The sequence below is a fragment of the Oncorhynchus mykiss genome, chromosome 32 (assembly GCF_013265735.2).
Source record: "Oncorhynchus mykiss isolate Arlee chromosome 32, USDA_OmykA_1.1, whole genome shotgun sequence".
Lineage (NCBI taxonomy): Eukaryota > Metazoa > Chordata > Actinopteri > Salmoniformes > Salmonidae > Oncorhynchus > Oncorhynchus mykiss.
The window spans coordinates 12,110,120-12,129,585 of NC_050572.1; the positions used below are offsets into that span (position 1 = coordinate 12,110,120).

Below are 19,466 nucleotides of genomic sequence, written 5' to 3' on the forward strand. Positions count from 1 at the left end.
TATCAAACCCCTCTGTTTCTTTCTCTATCTCAGGCAGTAGAGAGCCTCCGGGCGGTGGTATCACTGTGCGACTCGGCAGACGAGGAGCTTCGCCATGTTGCCAGAGAAACCCTGCTCACTTTCGGTGAGTGACAGTTTGACAAAATAAATCTTCTGTCCATTTTTAGCCCCATCAATGTCTGTTTTAAGCAAAAGATGAATTTGATTGACTTATACAGGTGAAGAGGGCCGCCTGGCGTATGAGCAGCTGGACACGATGCCCCGAGAGATGGTACGACTGGGGACGCGGCGAGGGAACGCCGTCACCACCGCCTTCTGAAAGCACAGGACTAACTAAATGAACCTAGGAGCCTCACATCCACAGGAGGGGGACGACCCCCCCTAGAACAACCCCCCGCTGCGCCTGTGCTTTGAGCCATGCAGACTGGACATGCGTTTAAATGGACACAGCTAGGGGGAGTGGCCGCATCAATGCAGAGGAGCCCAACTAAACATGGAAGGGCCACGTCTCATCCTTATCAACAGACTGGTGTAAATCCTAACTGTCCATTCTCTGACCACCACTATTAAACCATCTCTCACTGCACAGACAGAGCATCTCTACCATCACAACTTATTATGTTTATCACGGCTGTGTTTGATATATGATATCCTTATATAACTGCTATTCATTTGTTTTAGGAGGTGACGTTCATTAGACAAAAGGTTATTTGCGCTTTTCAAATTACACTGTGTCAGACATGTAAATATAATAGCATTATACTCTGAACTGGATTTATTTGGTCTTATGTACTGTTGAGATTCAGGGATTTTACAGACCGTTTGAACACTTTCTGTCAGAGGGTGCCATGGAAGATAATTTAGGGGACTAATGACAGTCAAATCGCTCGGAAGGAGGTAGTTAAAAGCAACGCTCGCAAGTCCTCGTCAACATGCATAAAGAAGGAAGTCTTTCCCTAGATAGCAGTTACCAGTAAGCAATGTTCTCACTCCAACATGCACAACATGAAGAGAGAGTCATACTTGGACTGCCTTTCAAACGAAGTTCTCTACTCACACATGCCTGGGATCTACATTCAGAGTTTGAATGTCTGCTTGCTGGGAACTGATGAGATTTGATCATGATTTATTTCATTGGAAGCAGGTACGACTGGACTCGAGGAGTGAGTGTGAGTTAGGGATAGTTAGTATGAAAGGAGAATGCACTTTCTCCACAACTGTACAGTGCAGAACCACGGGCCTGTCTAAGGGGATGATGCTTCGAATCGGCAAGGACTGAGGCTATAGCGCTCTGCCTAGCTTTTTATGCCAGTTGTATCTATACTACTGAGTCCGGTGCTTCTTCAGCATGACAACAGTGTTTTTCTCAACTTAATTTATTTACACCACATTTGTGATTCTAATATTTAATTTTCATTTACTTTTGAGTAAGAGGGCAGAATGCAGATACTATTTCACATGTAAAAGTTGTATATTTGGTGTTTTTCTTGCTCATGTTTGATTTTTTAAAGTTTCATTAAAAAAAGGACTCATTAACATGGGAATGATCTTGCTTACATAAAATGTTACTGGAAATATATTTTTCCACTCTTTTAAATGTATTTGTACATTAAGTAAGATGGATGGCTGGTATTATTTGGAGGATTTACCAACATAATCAGAGAGCGTTTCCCACGCTACTTTATTACGCGAGGAAAGCCTAAAAATGAACATTTATTCTGAAGATATCTTTAACCTGGCCACTACACCCAGGCTCACCTACAAAGAACAACCATAAACAACCATCAGAATTATCATCTTAATCCTGTGACATGAGATCGGCTTCTAACCGCACTGTCCTAAAGCCATAACGATACGAAAAGGTGTGTTTTAGGCGGTAATATGTGAAATAATATTTGTTCTTTTGTATATTAAAGCTTTAAAACGTGTGAAAGTTGTCACTAAAACTGAAGATGGCTTTGAGTTTGGCCTGGCGTATGTTGATCATGGTCTTTATTTTGAGTAACAATGTGCCTCTTTCTCCCATGACGTGAATAGTGTTACAGTATTTTGGTATGATACTCGTCACTTCAACAACTCCTCTAATTAATGGTTTTTTTTCTTTCTCCATGATGCAGCGGTCTCCATCTTTCTTTGTGCTAAAAGTAACCCGTGATGAATTAATGTTGCCTCTATTCAACTCCCAAGTCAGACTGAACATGTAGACAGAATGATGAAACGTTATGACATTGATCATATTTCATGTAAATACACAGTGAGGACATGTTACATTGCTCCAGTACTGACTGCATTCATTTCCCCCCTGCTCAATGAAAGTGGCAATAAAGTTTATTTTTGCATAATTATGAAAATAAGTTGGACGATTGTTTTATTTATTGGTAGAGTAATGATTTAATTAATGTTTTAGCCTAGTATCAAAACCAGTGGAGGCTGCTGAGGGGAGGACGGCTCATTAAACTCATTAAACCATGAGTTTGGTGTATTTGATACCATTCCAGCTATTCCGCTCCAGTCATTAGCACGAGCCCGGTGCCACCAACTCCTCTGATCGAAACTGAATAAATGAAAAACCAAGAAGCAGATCAATATTCAGTGTGTTTTCCAAGCTATTAATGGTTTGGGATTGCAGCCAGAAGCGTACATGATTCTGTCATTTTGGACAAGGGAGCACAAAGACCTTCAAACAGAATGGAAAGGTGCATCATCTTGAGACAAGAGTCATATTTATACCTGGTGATAACATGTCAAAAGGTGACCGTGACGAGTGACATGTTAGTCACTGCTGGATGTTAGGAGGCGGTGGGAAAGTGAACCCAGTCGTCCTCTAGACCAGGGGTATTCACCGTTTACCCTACGAGATCCAGAGCCTACCGACTTAACTCAATTATATAAGTACACACGTTTGGTGTCCCAGGTCGAAATCAGTCCCTGATTAGAGAGGAACAACGACAAAACATGCAATGGCACTAGCTTTCGAGGTCCCGAGTTGGAGTTGGAAGGCTCTAGACTAGCCGTTAATGTTTTTCTTCTTAGAAGACTTTAGTGTTCAGGCAGGGATTGAGGCTATATAAACCAGCAGATGGTATTTCCATAAAGGGACCAGTATCAGTGTCTAGGTGATAACTCTAAAGATTCTACTCACATTAACCCGCATACTACTAGCATATTTTACATACACTACATGGATTAAAAACTGGGCTTGTTTTTATCCCAAGAAAGTATTAGAAAAAGAAACAATCATAGCAAAATATCAACTCTATTCTTCTAAAAAAAACATCCTTAGACATGTAAATGAACAGAAAATAACCAAAACAGACTTAATTCTGCAAAAAAAGTGTTAATTTGCATATTCTGTAAAACAAAAATATAAATTTCCTTTAATGTGCAGCTTTTCTCCAAAGTACATTCCACTAGTACTAAAAATCTGATTTGTCATAAATTGATCATATATTTTAATTGAGAAATATTACATTTTGTTAAATATACTTAATTGTATTGTCAAAAAGTGATTCATCCATTGATCCTGAGAGACATGGACCTATTTAGCCACCATTACAATCGCTGTTAGTGAAACAATGGGTTTGGTAGGGCCTATGGCAGGATGCTTCAAAATGCCTAAATCCTCAAAGTTACTTCAAACAAAATGCTGTAGAGACCAAAACACCCTAACAAGAATATTATAGGAATTATGGTATTTAATTCATTTTACGTAAAATCTATTTTTTTTCAGAGTATAAACACTAATACAGTCCAGGCTTGTAATTGAGAGTAGCTGGCTTCTGTATTACAGTTCTACAATATATATATATATAAAAATAAGTTTACATACACTTAGGTTGGAGTCATTAAAACTTGTTTTTCAACCACTCCACAAATGTCTTGTTAACAAACTATAGTTTTGGCAAGTCGGTTCGGACATCTACTTTGTGCATGACAAGCAATTTTTCCAACAATTGTTTACAGACAGATTATTTCACTAATCATTCACTGTATCACAATTCCAGTGGGTCAGAAGTTTACAAACACTAAGTTGAAAATTCCAGAAAATGATGTCATGGCTTTAGAAGCTTCTGATAGGCTAATTGACATCATTTGAGTCAATTGGAAGTGTGGATGTATTTCAAGGCCTCCCTACAAATTCAGTGCCTCTTTGCTTGACATCATAGGAATTGTAGACCTCCACGAGTCTGGTTCATCTTTGGGAGAAATTTCCAAACGCCTGAAGGTACCACATTCATCTGTACAAACAATAGTACGCAAGTATAAACACCATGGGACCACGCAGCCGTCATACCGCTCAGGAAGAAGACGTGTTCTGTCTCCTAGAGATGAACGAACTTTGGTGCGAAAAATGCAAATCAATCCCAGAACAACAGCAAAGGACCTTGTGAAGATGCTGGAGGAAACAGGTACAAAAGTATCTATATCCACAGTAAAAGGAGTCCTATATCGACATAACCTGAAAGGCCACTCAGCAAGGAAGAAGCCACTGCTCCAAAACCGCCAGAAAAAAGTCAGACTACGGTTTGCAACTGCACATGGGGACAAAGATTGTACTTTTTGGAGAAATATCCTCTGGTCTGATGAAACAAAAATAGAACTGTTTGGCCATAATGACCATTGTTATGTTTAGAGAAAAAAGGGGAGGCTTGCAAGCCGAAGAACACCATCCCAAACATAAAGCACGGGGGTGGCAGCATCATGTTGTGGGGGTGCTTTGCTGCAGGAGGGACTGGTGCACTTAACAAAATAGATGACATCATGAGGGAGGAAAATTACGTGGATATATTAAAGCAACATCTCAAGACATCAGTCAGGAAGTTAAAGCTTGGTCGCAAATGGGTCTTCCAAATGGACAATGACCCCAAGCATACACCCAAAGATGTGGTAAAATGGCTTAAGGACATCAAAGTCAAGGTATTGGAGTGGCCATCACAAAGCCCTGACCTAAATCCCATAGAAAATTTGTGGACAGAACTGAAAAAGTGTGTGTGCAAGGAGGCCTACAAACCTGACTCAGTTACACCAGCTCTGTCAGGAGGAATGGGCCAAAATTCACCCAACTTATTGTGGGAAGCTTGTGGAAGGCTACCTAATACGTTTTACCCAAGTTAAACAATTTAAAGGCAATGCTGCCAAATACTAATTGAGTGTATGTAAACTTCTGACCCACTGGGAATGTGATGAAAGAAATAAAAGCTGAAATCAATTTCTCTCCTATTATTCTGACATTTCACATTCTTAAAATAAAGTGGTGATCCTAACTGACCCAAGACATAGATTTTTACTCTGATTTAATGTCAGGAATTGTGAAAAACGGAGTTTAAATGTATTTGGCTGAGGTGTATCTAAACTTCTGACTTCAACTGTACACACAGCAATCTACACACAATACCCCATAACAGGTTTAAACATTGTTGCAAATTTATAAAAATAAAAAACAGAAAATACCTTATTTACATAAATATTCAGACCCTTTGCTATCAAATTGAGCTCAGGTGTATCCTGTTTCCATTGGTGACGCTTGAGCTGTTTCTACAACTTGATTAAGAGTCTACCTGTGGTAAAATCAATTGATTGGATATGATTTGGAAAGGCACACACACACACACCTGTCTATACAAGGTCCCACAGTTGACAGTGCATATCAGAGCAAAAACCAAGCCATAAGGTCGAAGGAATTGTCCTTAGAGCTCTGAGACAGGATTGTGTCGAGGGACAGATCTTGGGAAGGGTACCAAAACATTTGTGCAGCATTGAGGGTCCCCAAGAACACAGTGGCCTCCATCATTCTTAAATGGAAGAAGTTCGACATCACAAAGACTCTTCCTAGAGCTGGCTGCCCGGCCAAACTGAGCAATCGGGGGAGAAGGGCCTTGGTCAGGGAGGTGACGGTCACCGATCGTCACTGACAGAGCACTAGAGTTCCTCTGTGGAGATGGGAGAACCTTCCAGAAGGACAAACATCTCTGCAGCACTCCACAAATCAGGCATTTGTGGTAGAGTGGCGAGACAGAAACCACTCCTCAGTACAAGTCACATGACAGCCCGCTTTGAGTTTGCCAAAAGGCACCTAAAGACTCTCAGACCATGAGAAACAAGATTCTCTGGTCTGATGAAACCAAGATTGAACTCTTTGGCCTGAATTCCAAGCATCAAGTCTGAAGGAAACCTGTCACCATCTCGACGGTGTAGCATGGTGGGGGCAGCATCATGGGACTGGGAGACTAGTCAGGATCGAGGCAAAGGTGAACAGTGGAAAGTACAGAGAGATCCTTGATGAAAACCTGCTCTGGATCTCAGACTGGGGTGAAGGTTCACCTTCCAACAGGACAAAAACCCTAAGCACACAGCCAAGACAATGCAGTAGTGGCTTCAGGACAAGTCTCTGAATGTCCTCGAGTGGCCCAGACAGAGCCCGGACTTGAACCCGAATGAACATCTCTGGAGAGACCTGAAAATAGCTGTGCAGCGACTCTCCCCATCCAACCTGACAGAGCTTGAGAGGATCTGCAGAGAAGAACGGGAGAAACTCCCCAAATACAGGTGTGCCAAGCTTGTAGCTTCATACCCAGGAAGACTCAAGGCTGTAATCGCTGCCAAAGGTGCTTCAACAAAGTACTGAGTACTGAATAGGGCCTGAATAATAATGTAAATGTGATATTTCAGTTATAAATGTTTAATACATTTGCGTAAATTTCAATATTCTGTTTTCTCATTAATGTGGTATTGTGTAGATTAAAGGGAAAAAAACGATTTAATCAATTTTAGAATAAGGCCGTAATGTAACAAAATGTGGAACATTTCAAGGGGTCTGAATACTTTCCGAATGTAGTGTGTGTGTGTATATATGTGTGTACACACACACACAAAATATACATTTATGAGCTGATTTGACCTGAACTAAGCATATATCTATGATGATTTTGTAACCAGTTATAACCATAGGGCGAGAGAAAGGTTCTCCATCTCTGCAGGTGATCTGTTTATCAAGTCAAGATCACTGATACATGTCCCCCTCCACCCTCTGACGATGTGAATAAAACTGGTCTACAGAGAAACCTGGATTCAAACAAATACTTAGATTTGCCATAGAATAGCTACTTTTGGGGGTAATACCTACCAATACAGCAGTGTAGATTCAGGGAGCATATCTGAGTTGAGTTTCACAGGTCTATCAATTTATACAATTGGCAGATTTGTATATGCACAAAAATAAGGTAATTTTGTACATGTGATACATGGTATAGAAAAGTAAAATCTTAGGCGAGTACATGGAGAGCTACAGTACATCTCTGCAGATGATCTGTCTATCTGGCCAAAATCACTTATACAGATTCCCCTCCACCCTCTGGTGGTATGGATAACTTATGTCTCCAGAGAAACCTAGACTCAAATAAAAGATCCTATATCAAATTACTATAGGAAGAATTAGGTGTTTTTTGGCTCGAGTGAAAGACTCAAATTTTTGACTCAAACCACTAAGATAGCAGGCCAGGCTATCCATGTGTCAAATCCATGTTTGACATTTCAGCGGAAATACTATCAGCTTTTTTATTAGCGGTTTAGCAAAAATACGTCCCGTATTAATCGGCATACGGTCCCCAGTTATTGGCCACCTTACCATTTTGTTCAATTACAAGATATCCGTTAAATTTCGTTTACAAAAAAAAAAAAAAAAAAAAATTAAAAAGACACCTTGTATCCGAAGTGTTTACTAGATAGTTGACTAGTTGGCTAGCCTTCCAGTGAAAAGAAATGACCGGCCTGTCAACTTTTCATTGCGTGGCCGGTGCCTCCCCCCTGTAGACTCTTAAAAATGGTTCTTCACCAACATCTTCCGTGTTGTAACCAAATGTCTCATTAGTTTCAGATTATTGTTTTGAGAAAGTAGATACCAGTTTAATACTAACAAAAATATTGAATAAATTAAGTAAAAAGTTGGATATTAAATGGTGTGTTCTGTCTCGCAGTCGAATTTTACTATACAGCGTGTCCCACAAAATGTGTAAATATATTAGTTTTTGAAAACTCTCAAAACTTACGTTTCAATGAAAAATCAGTGATCAGTAAAACAACGTAAACTCTTACATCGCCTTGGTCCGTACAATTGCCCTTATTTTAGCGCCCCAAAAACGTAATACTTCCAGATCAACCTTAATGTCAATACCATTGTAAAGCACAATTTCTCCCCTTTCCAACAATCAATTACATGACAAACACTGCCTGTTTCTGCATAATTCAAGCAGGCAATGAGCCCCGTCGGTTCTTTAAAAAAAATGGTGGGTGGGGAAGCGAAACTAATGCGTGATAGTGAGAAGGAGAGATAGATGTCGTGGGAAAATGGCTTTCCCCCTCTCGAACTGTCCAACTTATCGACTCTAAAATGTAAAAACACTAAAGAGTTGTCATTACATACCTATTTGAAGGTTTGTGTTGAATTTGAGTCAGGTTTAGGGCGGTGCTATGGTGATCTTAGAAGTAAACAGCAGCTTTGAGAATGATCGCATGCGACACGCCAAGCTGTAACAGAGGCTCAGTTCTCTCAACTCCAATACTATAGATCCATTACCATGTCGACCAACGCTTGAACAGAAACCTAGTTCACTCCCCTGATTGAAGTCACAGTCCCATTAGTTCTCTTTGTAGCCTCGTTTGCGCACATTTGTACAGAATGGGGGTGGGTTTACATTACCGTTATTTTCCAGACCATTTAAAGATGTTTACCTCAAGGTGATGGGGGGGGGGGGAATTAGCTAACTAGGCTACTTGTAAACATCTTGTCACCTTGGTAAGCAACTCATGTAGCTCTGAACTTGTGTTTTAGGTTATTGTCCTACTGAAAAGGTAAATATGTCTTCCAGTGTGTTGGAAAGCAGACTGAACCAGGTGTACCGCCAGGCTTTTGCCTGTGCTTAGCGGTATTCCTCCCCCCCCCCATTTAGTTACTGGGTGCATTGATACACCAGCCAAAGTGTAATTAACTTCAATGCTCAAAGGGATATTCTTACCCATCTACCAATTGGTGCCCTTCATGGCAAGGCATTGGAAAACTACTCTGTATATGTAAGCAATAAGGCCCAAGGGGGTGTGGTATTTAACCAATATAGTCAAGCTGCAAAGATGAGTGCCTGGATACAGATTGTAGCATATTGGCCATATACCACAAATCCAAGGTGACTTACTGCTGTTATAAACTGGTTCCCAATGTAATTAGAGCAGTAAAAAATAAAATGTCAAATCAAATTTTATTGGTCACACAGTTAGCAGATGTTGTAGAGCCAACAGTGCAGCAGTATCTAACAGGTAATATCTAACAATTCCTCAACAAAACCTAATAAATGAATGAGAATATATAAGTACAAAATATGGATGAGCAGTGACAGAGCAGTTAAAATGCAATAGATTGTAAAGAATACAGTATATACATATGAGATGAGTAGTGTGAAATGTGGCATTAAAGTGACTCGTGTTCCACTTAGTGGCCAGTGATACCAAGTCTGTAGGTAGGCAGCCACCTCTGTGCTAGTGATGGCTGTTCAACAATGACAGCCTTGAGATAATTGTTTGTACCTCACCTTCAGGATACAAGCGGGGTGAACAGGTAGTAGCTCGGGTGGTTATTGTCCTTCATGATCTTTTTTGCCTTCCTGTGACATCGGGTGTTGTATGTGTCCTGGAGGGCAGGTAGTTTGCCCCCAGTGATTAAGTGTTTATGTCATAGGACAGTCCTGAAGCATATGTACAGTGTGCATTAAAACTGCACTATAACAAAATCCTAAGTGTAATTGACCACCAACAAATACCATTTAAAAAGTCAACAGCAAAGTAAAATAAAAACTAGGAGGCGCCTCTTTTCATAGCCGCGTTGTAAAAAGGGTATGGTTAAAGTAAAAATCTTGCGCAAGTACCTCAGATGTTACGCAAAGAAAATATATAAACGAACTAAAGGCATCAATGCCAGAATGTTACTTGAGAAGCACAGGCGTCGCCTGAAGGATTTCACCAGTACATTCAGTCAATCATCCTCCCCTGAGGGTTAATTTTCCTTTTGTTCTGTGACCTCATCATCTTCTGTGACATCCTCATCATCCTCTTCTGTGACATCCTCATCATCATCTTCTGTGACATCATCATCATCATCTTCTGTGACATCCTCATCATCATCTTCTGTGACATCCTCATCATCATCTTCTGTGACATCAGACCTGGGTGTGAAAACACTGTTGGTACTGGGGGCATCAGGTTCTTCTAGTCCCTCAAAATTGTCATCAGCACCAAGCGCAATCTCTCGCAGGTCCTCTAGACTTTCCGGACTCTTTCCAGTTAACCTCTGAGAATAGAGAACAGAATATTAGCTTTGAACGTCGCACACTACCTTACATTTAAGAGCATCCACCATAGACCTTAAACCAGATGGAAACTAAAAGGAGTTTGTGGCCATCAATGTCCCAGCTCTTACCTCTATCATGTCAGCCATGTGCTGTACATGTTGGACCAGTTCCTGAAGCTCATCATTCTCCGTCTTCAGCTGGGCTATCTGCTCATCCTTGGCCTCGATGCCTTTGTGCAACTGCGCAAACAAGGTAATAAAGTCACTCAGAATGTGGCAGACTAAAAAAAATTAATAAAAAATGTTTTTTTAAGGTAGCTTCAGACTTTCAAATCCACTAAAATGTTAAACGTTATCAGCTCAAGGTCAATGGCTAAAATACCACTATGCACCAAGGCCCCAAAAGACAACATGGGGCAGAATTCCACGAGATTAATGGTTTCAGAGATATGGATAGTTCAGACCAACACCCATTGTTCCAGCTGGAGTGTTGCCAGAGACTATGTGATTGACTCATTTTGAACCGTGGGAACAGGACCAGTTCATTAAACATTAGTCAGCAGCCTTCAGTGATTAACTGACCTCCTCATTCTCCTGGAGCACGTTGTAGAGAGCTCTACGTCTCTCCTCGGCTACCTCTTTCCAGTAGGAAGAGGGAGGGGTTTCTGAAACAGAGGGGATAGGCCATTTCAATTAAACCACTGGACAAACATATATCAATAAATAAAATGAAGACATTCAGCTCTGGGATGATGATGATGATGATGATGATGATCGACATTATGCATGTAGACAAAATGTGAGCCAAATCCATGTTGATTGAAACATTGTTGGGATAAATGGGTTAAGCATATCGATCAACCATAAAAACGATTTGTCCGTGTAACACCTTGAATACCAAACATACCTTTGACCATTAGCGCGTAGGTCTCCTTGGTAACGCCGGCGGGTCGATTGTCCTTCTCTGCTTTTGGTGATGCGACAGCGACTTCAGACTTCACCCTCTTGGAGCCCGTCACTTGTTCTGCGTTCCACCGTTTCCTCTTGAAAGCCACCTTTCCTGTCTGAACACACGTAAACCTATAATTACTTGACCTGCACATCAGTGGTAGGTGGTAGACATTTGACCAAAACACTTTAGTTAACCAAGTATAGCAATGTCAATGTCAAATTCCAATTGCATACCGGTATTACTTTGCCTAGGTTTATATTGCCTGCAGAAGGCTGGAGGACTTGCAGGGTTTTCCTTGTGGGTCCCATGGTCTTGAATGGATCCACCCAACAACAAGAAAGCTGTAAAAATAAAAGGCATGTAAAGTCACATCCACATTCAAATGAATAGTTACATGTGAAAAGTTGTATAGCTTGGCATTTAAAGTAATTAATAAAACTGTACAAGTCAGCATTCATGTGATTACACGCAAAACAGAGTCCATGAGGCATTAGTTACACCCCCCCCCCACCCTTGAGAAACCATTAAGGTACAACATTGGTGGGAAACAACCCAATCTGCACTCCCTGACCCAAGTATTGTGAGCATTCACCTGGGCATAGTGCCATTCAACTGCTCTTACTCCGGTTACACTCGTGATTGTCATTGTGGGATGGCAAAATAAGTGAAGTGACTGAATGGCTCTATGCACCTGACTGAAGGTTCAAAAGTTACTCAAAATTATTTCCAGTACTACACATGTGCTTGATTGAACTACTGTTGCAACAGAACCAATTGAAAGTCCAAACCCAGTCGACCTGGCACCTCAGACAGGCTAACGCAAACTCAGTACCGGAAAGATTAAGTGGTATTTGAACCCATGTCTGGTATCCAACTGACTGGCAGGCAACGGAAAGGGGCAGGCCCATCCTGCTCTGAGCACCATTGATGGGGCGACTGCCTTATATTCCCACGGGCAGCGATTGGCCTTCAGTCATCATCTTACTCGCTGACATTCTTGAACAAATAATTACCGTGGGAACTGTTCTCAAAAAGCTCATTATGGACAACTACAAGTTAGTGTGCAAACAAACCAAAGCAAGTTAAATTGAGGCAGACGTCAAATTTGGAAAACATTGAGTTAATTCCGAGGTGTGCACGAGTAGACAATAATTTGTTTGAAGGATGGGAGGTCAATGTTCAAGGCCTGTTAACCACTTGTACGGTCTCGTTATACAAAAGGGTTTGTGCCTTGCACATAATACTTTGTTAACTTGGCATTAGTAGAGCAAGCATGCAGACTGTCAGGTAATATTGGCTGACAAGCAGACTGTGGCTATGAAATTGAAAGCACAGAATCTGCTAGAATGTCATTTTATGCTGTAGCGTTGACGTCCCTACCTGGAACTAAGGGGCCTATATTGAACCATGTGAAACAGGCCAAGACCTTTAATCCTCCATTATATTTTACAGTTGGCGCTGCGATAAAGTTGCTTCGAGGCAGTTGGAACTCAGTAGTGAGTGTTGCACAGGACAGATGATTTTTGTTTTACATGCTTCAGCACTCAGAGGTCCCGTTCTCAGAGCTTGTGGCCTACCACTTCAGTGGTTGCCCCTAGACGGTCCCACTACACAATAACAGCACTTACAGTTGACCGGGGCAGCTCTAGCAGGGCAGAAAATTGACAAACTGACCTGTTGGAAAAGTGGCATCCTATGACAGTGCCACGTTAAGTCACTGAGCTCTTCTGTAAAGCCATTCTACTGACAATGTTTGTCTATGGAGATTGCATGGCTGTGTGCTCCATGTTATGCACCTGTAAGCAACAGGTGTGGCTGAAATAGCCCAATCCACTAACTTGATAGGGTTACCACAAACAAGTGTCACCCAAAATTGACATGGTAAATTATTTTGCAGTGTTAAATTATACAATGGGCCAATTTCCCCAATGTTTGTTACTACCTAACATCACAGTTGAGTGAAATGACTTAATTTTTTACTTCAGATTGGTGATGTTAATATAAAAGTCCGTTGCTTTAAACAGATTATTGCATCTTTGGTTTAATCATAAGTGCCTGTCCTCACACCTCGATCAGACAGTCATTGCTTCACTCAATACTAAATTCCACAGTTCACTAAAAATGTTGGCTTTACATAATGAAGTTGTGCTACACTAACCTTTATAATATTTGTCGAGTCTACAAATAAAATTTGATACATAAGTTGATTTCCAACATATGCGCCACAGAACACACTGCAACACCATGGTGCAAGGAAACGCAGCGTTCCATTGGAAATTAATGTAATTCTGGTGTACCAAAAAACGCAAGGACACCGTCTGTCTGATCGAGGCTTTCGAAGGCAGCTTCGAAATTCAAACCGCAGCGGGGGGGTGCTCTTTATTAAAGCCGCTGGCCACAAACAAATGGATATTTGGCAGTCAAGAAATCACTGAAATAAGAGCCAACTCATTTACCCATTTAGGCCTTACTGTGGAGATAATTCGTTGAAATGATCCAGTCAAGTGTTGCGTTTACCTTTTCGTATTGGCTCACAAGGAGCTGAGCTGCCATAAGGTACTACAGGTTATTTTATCGACAGGTATATGTAGTATACCCAAGCTCATTGTGGTTTGTCTTTGTAGAGCGCAAATGGTACGTGTAGCAGCAGTGAATTGGCCTATTACCATACGCCAATTTGAGTGATTAATCTGCGAGCCTATTGATCACAGTAAAACAAGCTCATCAACTACAATCTGGAGTGATCGCTTGGTAAATGAGGGAGCAGTTTAAGGTACTAACGGAGTAATTTTTATGCATAGTCTTCAACATATCAGTAATTTTATACCAGAGTTGACGCTATGCCATTTCAAAAATACATAACAGGAAGCAGAAACAACATTTTCTACTTGAGGAATATTTAAAATAAGTGTAAAGGCGATTTAAAGAACCCCAAAACGTGCTGTAATTTATTTAATTTGTCCTGATAGTAACAAACCATGTTATTGTCAGAATGGACTTTAGACGTTGTGACCAAAAGACGATCAATATATTGAGATTCCCCTTTGAACTAAATTACAGCAAAAACACGAATTGCTCAGCATTAGACCCGGATCTGCTGGCCTAACGTTAGATTAGCTGTTTTTATTTTATTGTTACAAATCCGACGATCTAACCACTAGGCTACCTGCCGCTTTTACCTTGAATTACTCAGGATTTATTCCCAGGTTTAAAATGTTCCTAATGGAGAAAGTCCTAAAGTCGATTTACTACGGTTGAAACAGTAGCTTGAGAAGGACTAAATAATATCGTTAGAATGCAGACGAGAATGTCTTGATACGGGAAGAGTGTGCTATAAATTGTTAGTTAACACTAACAGAAAGAATCCGCCAAAAATGCATTGAGGTGGCTGGCATGGTATGGCCAGACCAGAGGTGAAGTCAACTGAATCTTTGGTATGACCAGGTTTCGGGTAATGGCAACTGGCTAAATAGTTAACATAATCTATGTCTTGCTCAAAAAGAACGTGGACCAAATTAGTAAAGTAGAAAAGAAAAATAATTTCAGTAGGGCAAAATCTGGTACAGTAACGTAAACTACAGCCATTCAAATTCTAAAAAATAAATAACCCGCTATCCTCTGTGTGAAACATTCACTGATTTGAGAATATTTGACCTTTGAGTGAAATTAAACAGTTTAGAAAAGCATACAATATTGTAACTTACTTGTTTTGGCAGCTTCCGCGAGTGTTATAGCGAAGATGTCTTTACTTCTTTAATTCTCCGAGTCACGTTTCTTTCTCGCCACCTCGCGCCAGGAGCTTAAATATCCTGTTAAATCACGTGACACATGTGATGCTTCTTCCGGATTTTGACAATTCTTCAAAATAAGAGTTTTGGCATGACCTCTGTTGTCCAGCACATAAGAACCAAACATACCCGAGATCGTTCAACTTTATAATACAAGTACCAAACTTGGTACACTAATTAATGATCTTCGGGCACTTTGGCAGTGCTAACTTTCAGAAATTAAAACTTATTCAAACACCGTTTTACCAGTATTGTACTTGTTTTTGATTTGCCTAGAAACGATATCTGATAATGGCTGTGATCGTACTATTCAAGAATGTATATATTTTTGTCAATTTTCCCAGACAGCCATAGACAAATGTCATTTCCATCACGTCATTAAACATCCATTTTAGTTGAAAATGAAATATCATACAATTGATTTATAACGGATTTCTTATACATTTGTACATGAACTTGTATTGAATATTATTTTAAGTGATTTTTAAGGTTTTCCTAATATTAATAATTCAACACGATGCCTGAATGTATAATCTTGCCTTGGTGACAGCTGAAAACATTTATTTATCAGGAAAAATAAGATATTTCCACCCAACCTTTTTGTGAGATTATGACAACAACCATATGATTTCCATATCTAAAACAAATAAATATATGTAAATTATACATAATATACTCATTTACCTAAAAAAAAATATGGGTTGTGATGGAAATTACAATGTGTGGTGGAAATGACATCTATGTAAAAAAAAAAAAAAAAAGTATGAAAACAATATTTTATTGCAAACCTTTTGAAGAACAAGCATTGTTAAATATTTGATTAATATAAGACCAAGTAAGCAAGAGAACAATGTGTTGTCCTTGACTACACTTAGATGCTACAAATATAAATTCTAGCAGGGTAGCCTAGTGGTTAGAGTGTTGGACTAGTAACGGTTGCTAGTTCAAACCCCCGAGCTGACAAGGTACAAATCTGTCGTTCTGCCCCTGAACAGGCAGTTAACCCACTGTTCCTAGGCCGTCATTGAAAATAAGAATTTGTTCTTAACTGACTTGCCTAGTTAAATAAAGGAAAAATAAAAATATATAGAGGGAAGAGTTAATTGAGAGCCACACATGTTTTATTTAATATATGATTTTATGCCTGCTTTGTATGTACTATATAGTGAGTTTCCAAGTGTATCTAAGGCTTAGAAAGAGACCAAGGCATCCAGCTCCATGTGCCTATTGGTCACTGGATGTGGCTCAGGGACAAGTCCAAGCACATGCTGTGGTCTGTACCATATGTTGTCGTCTCTCATTGGCCATTTACACAGGTAGTTCTCTGCAAAGTCAATATGCACAATGATCTCCTCTTTCCCCAGATTGCCTTTTAAATTATCTCAAGGACCATGACAAGAAAACCTGCCGATGAAAAGCAGAAAGTTTCACTGGAACTTTGTCAATATTATAATTGCAAACCAACATGTAGTTAAGGCCACCGAAAGTAGAGAAGAAATGATGAGGAATACAATGCCACATAGAAGTGGATCTTCTTAGGAATTGTTTTATCCAATAGATCTTAAAAGTATTATTTAAGGTAGTAAAGTTCAGAAAATTCAGCCCAACATTCTCATAAGTGTTCATTACAACAGTTTTCCTAATGTAATGGGTATGGTTTCTCCACAGAAAGTTGAAAAGCATCTGGTCTATCTCCTTGCCTTTTTTACTGTCAAGATATAAAGACAGAGCACCATATGTTAGTCTAGAGATACCTTCAGCCTTGGTTATTATTATGTCCCTCTGTAGCCATTGATTTAGCTTCTTCTGTTTGTTTTTTAATAAGAGGGTTAAAATTTAGTTAGCCTCTAGACTTCTGATCGTTTGTAATGGTTATGCCTAAATATGTAAGTTCTTCTTTTACTGGAATACTATAATATGAAGATGTCACACAATCTTTAACAGCCATGAGTTCACATTTATTAATGTTAAGAAATAGACCAGACTCTTTGGAAAAGGATTGTATCACATTGATCGATATGGGAACTTGGTTAGCGTCTTTCAGAAAAAGTGTAGTATCGTCAGCCAGCTGGCTTATAATAATGTATTTACCAGCTATGGAAATACCTTGTATTATTTAAAGAATTTGTAAGAAGTTGGGTGATTAATAAAAACAGGATGGGGAGCTAACCAAGGTTGTCCTAATTCCTCTCTTTAACTCAAATCTAGGTGAGGTGCCATATTTCAATTTGATAGAGCTGTTACCATTTGTATAGAGAGTCCTAGTAGACTTACAGAAAAAATCCCCAAAGCCAAGTCTCTCAAGGGAGTGAAAGAGGAACTGATGCTCTACTGTGTTAAATGCTTTATAAAAATCAAAAAATAATATGAAGCTATCCTCAGTTATTAAGTCTGAGTAGTCAAGTATGTCTAATACTAGTCTGATAATGTTAGAAATATGTCTGTTCCTCATGAAGCCAGACTGTGTTTCATCAATGATTGCATCCAGGACTTCTTCAATTATTTTTGCAAGTAGTAAGGCTAATATCTTATAGTCATTATTAAGAAGACAAATTGGATGCCAGTTATCGATAAGCATGTCTTCTTTTTTTAGGCTTAGGTATCAGTGTTATTAACCCCTGACTCATTGTAGGAGGGAGAACATTGTTTTTAATACTCTCTAAAAAGACTTCAAATAGGAAGGGAGCTACTTGTTCAGAAAATCATTTGTAAAATTCGGATGTAATCCCATCAACACCTGGTGATTAATTGTTCTTTAGATGTCTGATAGACTATAATCTCTTCAACTTTGATGGGTTCATCACACTGTTTAGATTCTATATCACTGATAGTGTGAACATTATTCAGTGAGTCAAAAAACACATCTGTGGATTCCTGACAGTACGTAGAGCTATACAATTTTCTGTAAAAATTGCTACAGTATTTAGCGATTCATTTTTTGGTCATCTGTAATAACACCATCAATGTTTAACTTATGGATAGTGTTATTTTTAGAGTGAAATTTCTCAAGTCTAAAGAAATAGGATGAATTATATTCTCCCTCCTCAATTTTCTAGATCTAATAAATCTTTCTAGATCTAATAAAGGCTCCTTCTGCTTTTAATTTATATATATTATCCAATTTATTTTGTAACTCAATCAGTTCCATCTTCTCCTCCCCCGAGAGGCCGGCTGGGGACCTCTGAGAAAGGGAAGTTAACTTAATGAGCACCTTTTCCTCCTCAGCTCTTCTGGTCTTAGCAAGATTACTACCATATTTTCTAAGGTACTTGGACACACATTTAAAGAGCTCCCAGTTCTTGCAATAAGATTTTTCTTCACAAGCTCTTTCCCAAAAGTGTGAAAGCAGATCTTTAACCTCAAACTTAACTATATCATTATTTAATAATGAGCTATTTAGCTTCCAGTAGGATGCTCTACCAAGATTAGTATCAGGGTTAAATATTTTGATATCAATGTAAATGGCCCTATGGGAGTAGTACAAATATTTGTAGTAACACACTCACTATCAATACATTTGGATATAAGCCAAACATCTATTCTGGATTGTCTGGAACCTGTTTTGTTACTCCAAGTGAATGATCTGTCGGCCAGAAACCTCTCTCTCCATATATCAGTAAGATCAAACTTTTCCATAAAAAGTATTAAACTCAAATTCTGATTGGATGGCCTACCTGGCCAAACTGAACAAGTTCCACAGACATGTGACTAACAGACTTGGAATAATGTGTCCCTGAACAAAGGGGGGGTCAAAATCAAAAGTAACAGTCAGTATCTGGTGTGGCCACTAGCTGCATTAAGTACTGCAGTGCAACTCCTCCTCATGGACTGCACCAGATCTGCCAGTTCTTGCTGTGAGATGTTACCACACTCTTCCACCAAGGCAAATGAGAGTTCCTGGACATACCTGGGGGGAATGGCCCTAACCCTCACCCTCCAATCCAACAGGTCCCAGACGTGCTCAATGGGATTGAGATCCGGGCTTTTCATAGCCATGGCAATCACTGACATTCCTGTCTTGCAGGAAATCACACACAGAACGAGCAGTATGACTGGTGGCATTGTCATGCTGGATTGTCATGTCAGGATGAGCCTCAGACTGTCCTATTGCGGACAGTCTGAGCACTGATGGAGGGATTGTGCATTCCTGGAGTAACTCGGGCAGTTGTTGTTGCCATCCTGTACCTGTCCTGCAGGTGTGATGTTCGGATGTACTGATCCTGTGCAGGTGTTGTTACACGTGGTCTGCCTCTGTGAGGACGATCAGTTGTCCGTCCTGTCTCCCTAAGTTTTCATAACTGTGACATTATTTGCCTACCGTCTGTAAGCTGTTAGTGTCTTAACGACCGTTCCACAGGTGCATGTTCATTAATTGTTTATGGTTCATTGAACA

General features: G+C 39.8%; 2 protein-coding genes across 8 annotated transcripts in view; one reads left to right on the forward strand and one right to left on the reverse strand.

Moving 5' to 3' along the window:
* LOC110489380 (rho family-interacting cell polarization regulator 2) overlaps window positions 1-2,342 on the forward strand; it is a 129,171-nt gene extending 126,829 nt beyond the window's left edge. For all 7 annotated transcript variants that reach the window (XM_036970835.1, XM_036970833.1, XM_036970832.1 and 4 more), the window contains 2 exons: window positions 34-124; window positions 219-2,342. In XM_036970835.1, the coding sequence (XP_036826730.1) occupies window positions 34-124; window positions 219-319 (192 nt within the window). In that variant the 3' untranslated portion in view covers window positions 320-2,342. The remainder of the gene's footprint in view (window positions 1-33; window positions 125-218) is intronic.
* A 6,887-nt stretch (window positions 2,343-9,229) lies between these two features.
* On the reverse strand, window positions 9,230-15,125 carry LOC110487922 (geminin). The gene is made up of 6 exons (XM_021559840.2): window positions 14,990-15,125; window positions 11,519-11,626; window positions 11,241-11,397; window positions 10,916-10,998; window positions 10,463-10,573; window positions 9,230-10,333 (listed from the first exon to the last, which is right to left on the reverse strand). Exons 2-6 carry the CDS (start codon window positions 11,591-11,593, stop codon window positions 10,040-10,042), a joined length of 720 nt encoding a protein of 239 aa, XP_021415515.2. The 5' UTR covers window positions 11,594-11,626; window positions 14,990-15,125; the 3' UTR covers window positions 9,230-10,039.
* Window positions 15,126-19,466: the final 4,341 nt, after the last annotated feature.

What these genes read in the sequence shown, in the direction of transcription:
- LOC110487922 (XM_021559840.2), bottom strand. Translation starts at nt 11,593, where the DNA reads ATGGGACCCACAAGGAAAACCCTGCAAGTCCTCCAGCCTTCTGCAGGC. An exon ending in ACCTAGGCAAAGTAATACCG is followed by an intron (nt 11,398 to 11,518) that starts GTATGCAATTGG and finishes ACGTGTGTTCAG; the next exon opens with ACAGGAAAGGTGGCTTTCAA. An exon ending in CTACGCGCTAATGGTCAAAG is followed by an intron (nt 10,999 to 11,240) that starts GTATGTTTGGTA and finishes CCTCTGTTTCAG; the next exon opens with AAACCCCTCCCTCTTCCTAC.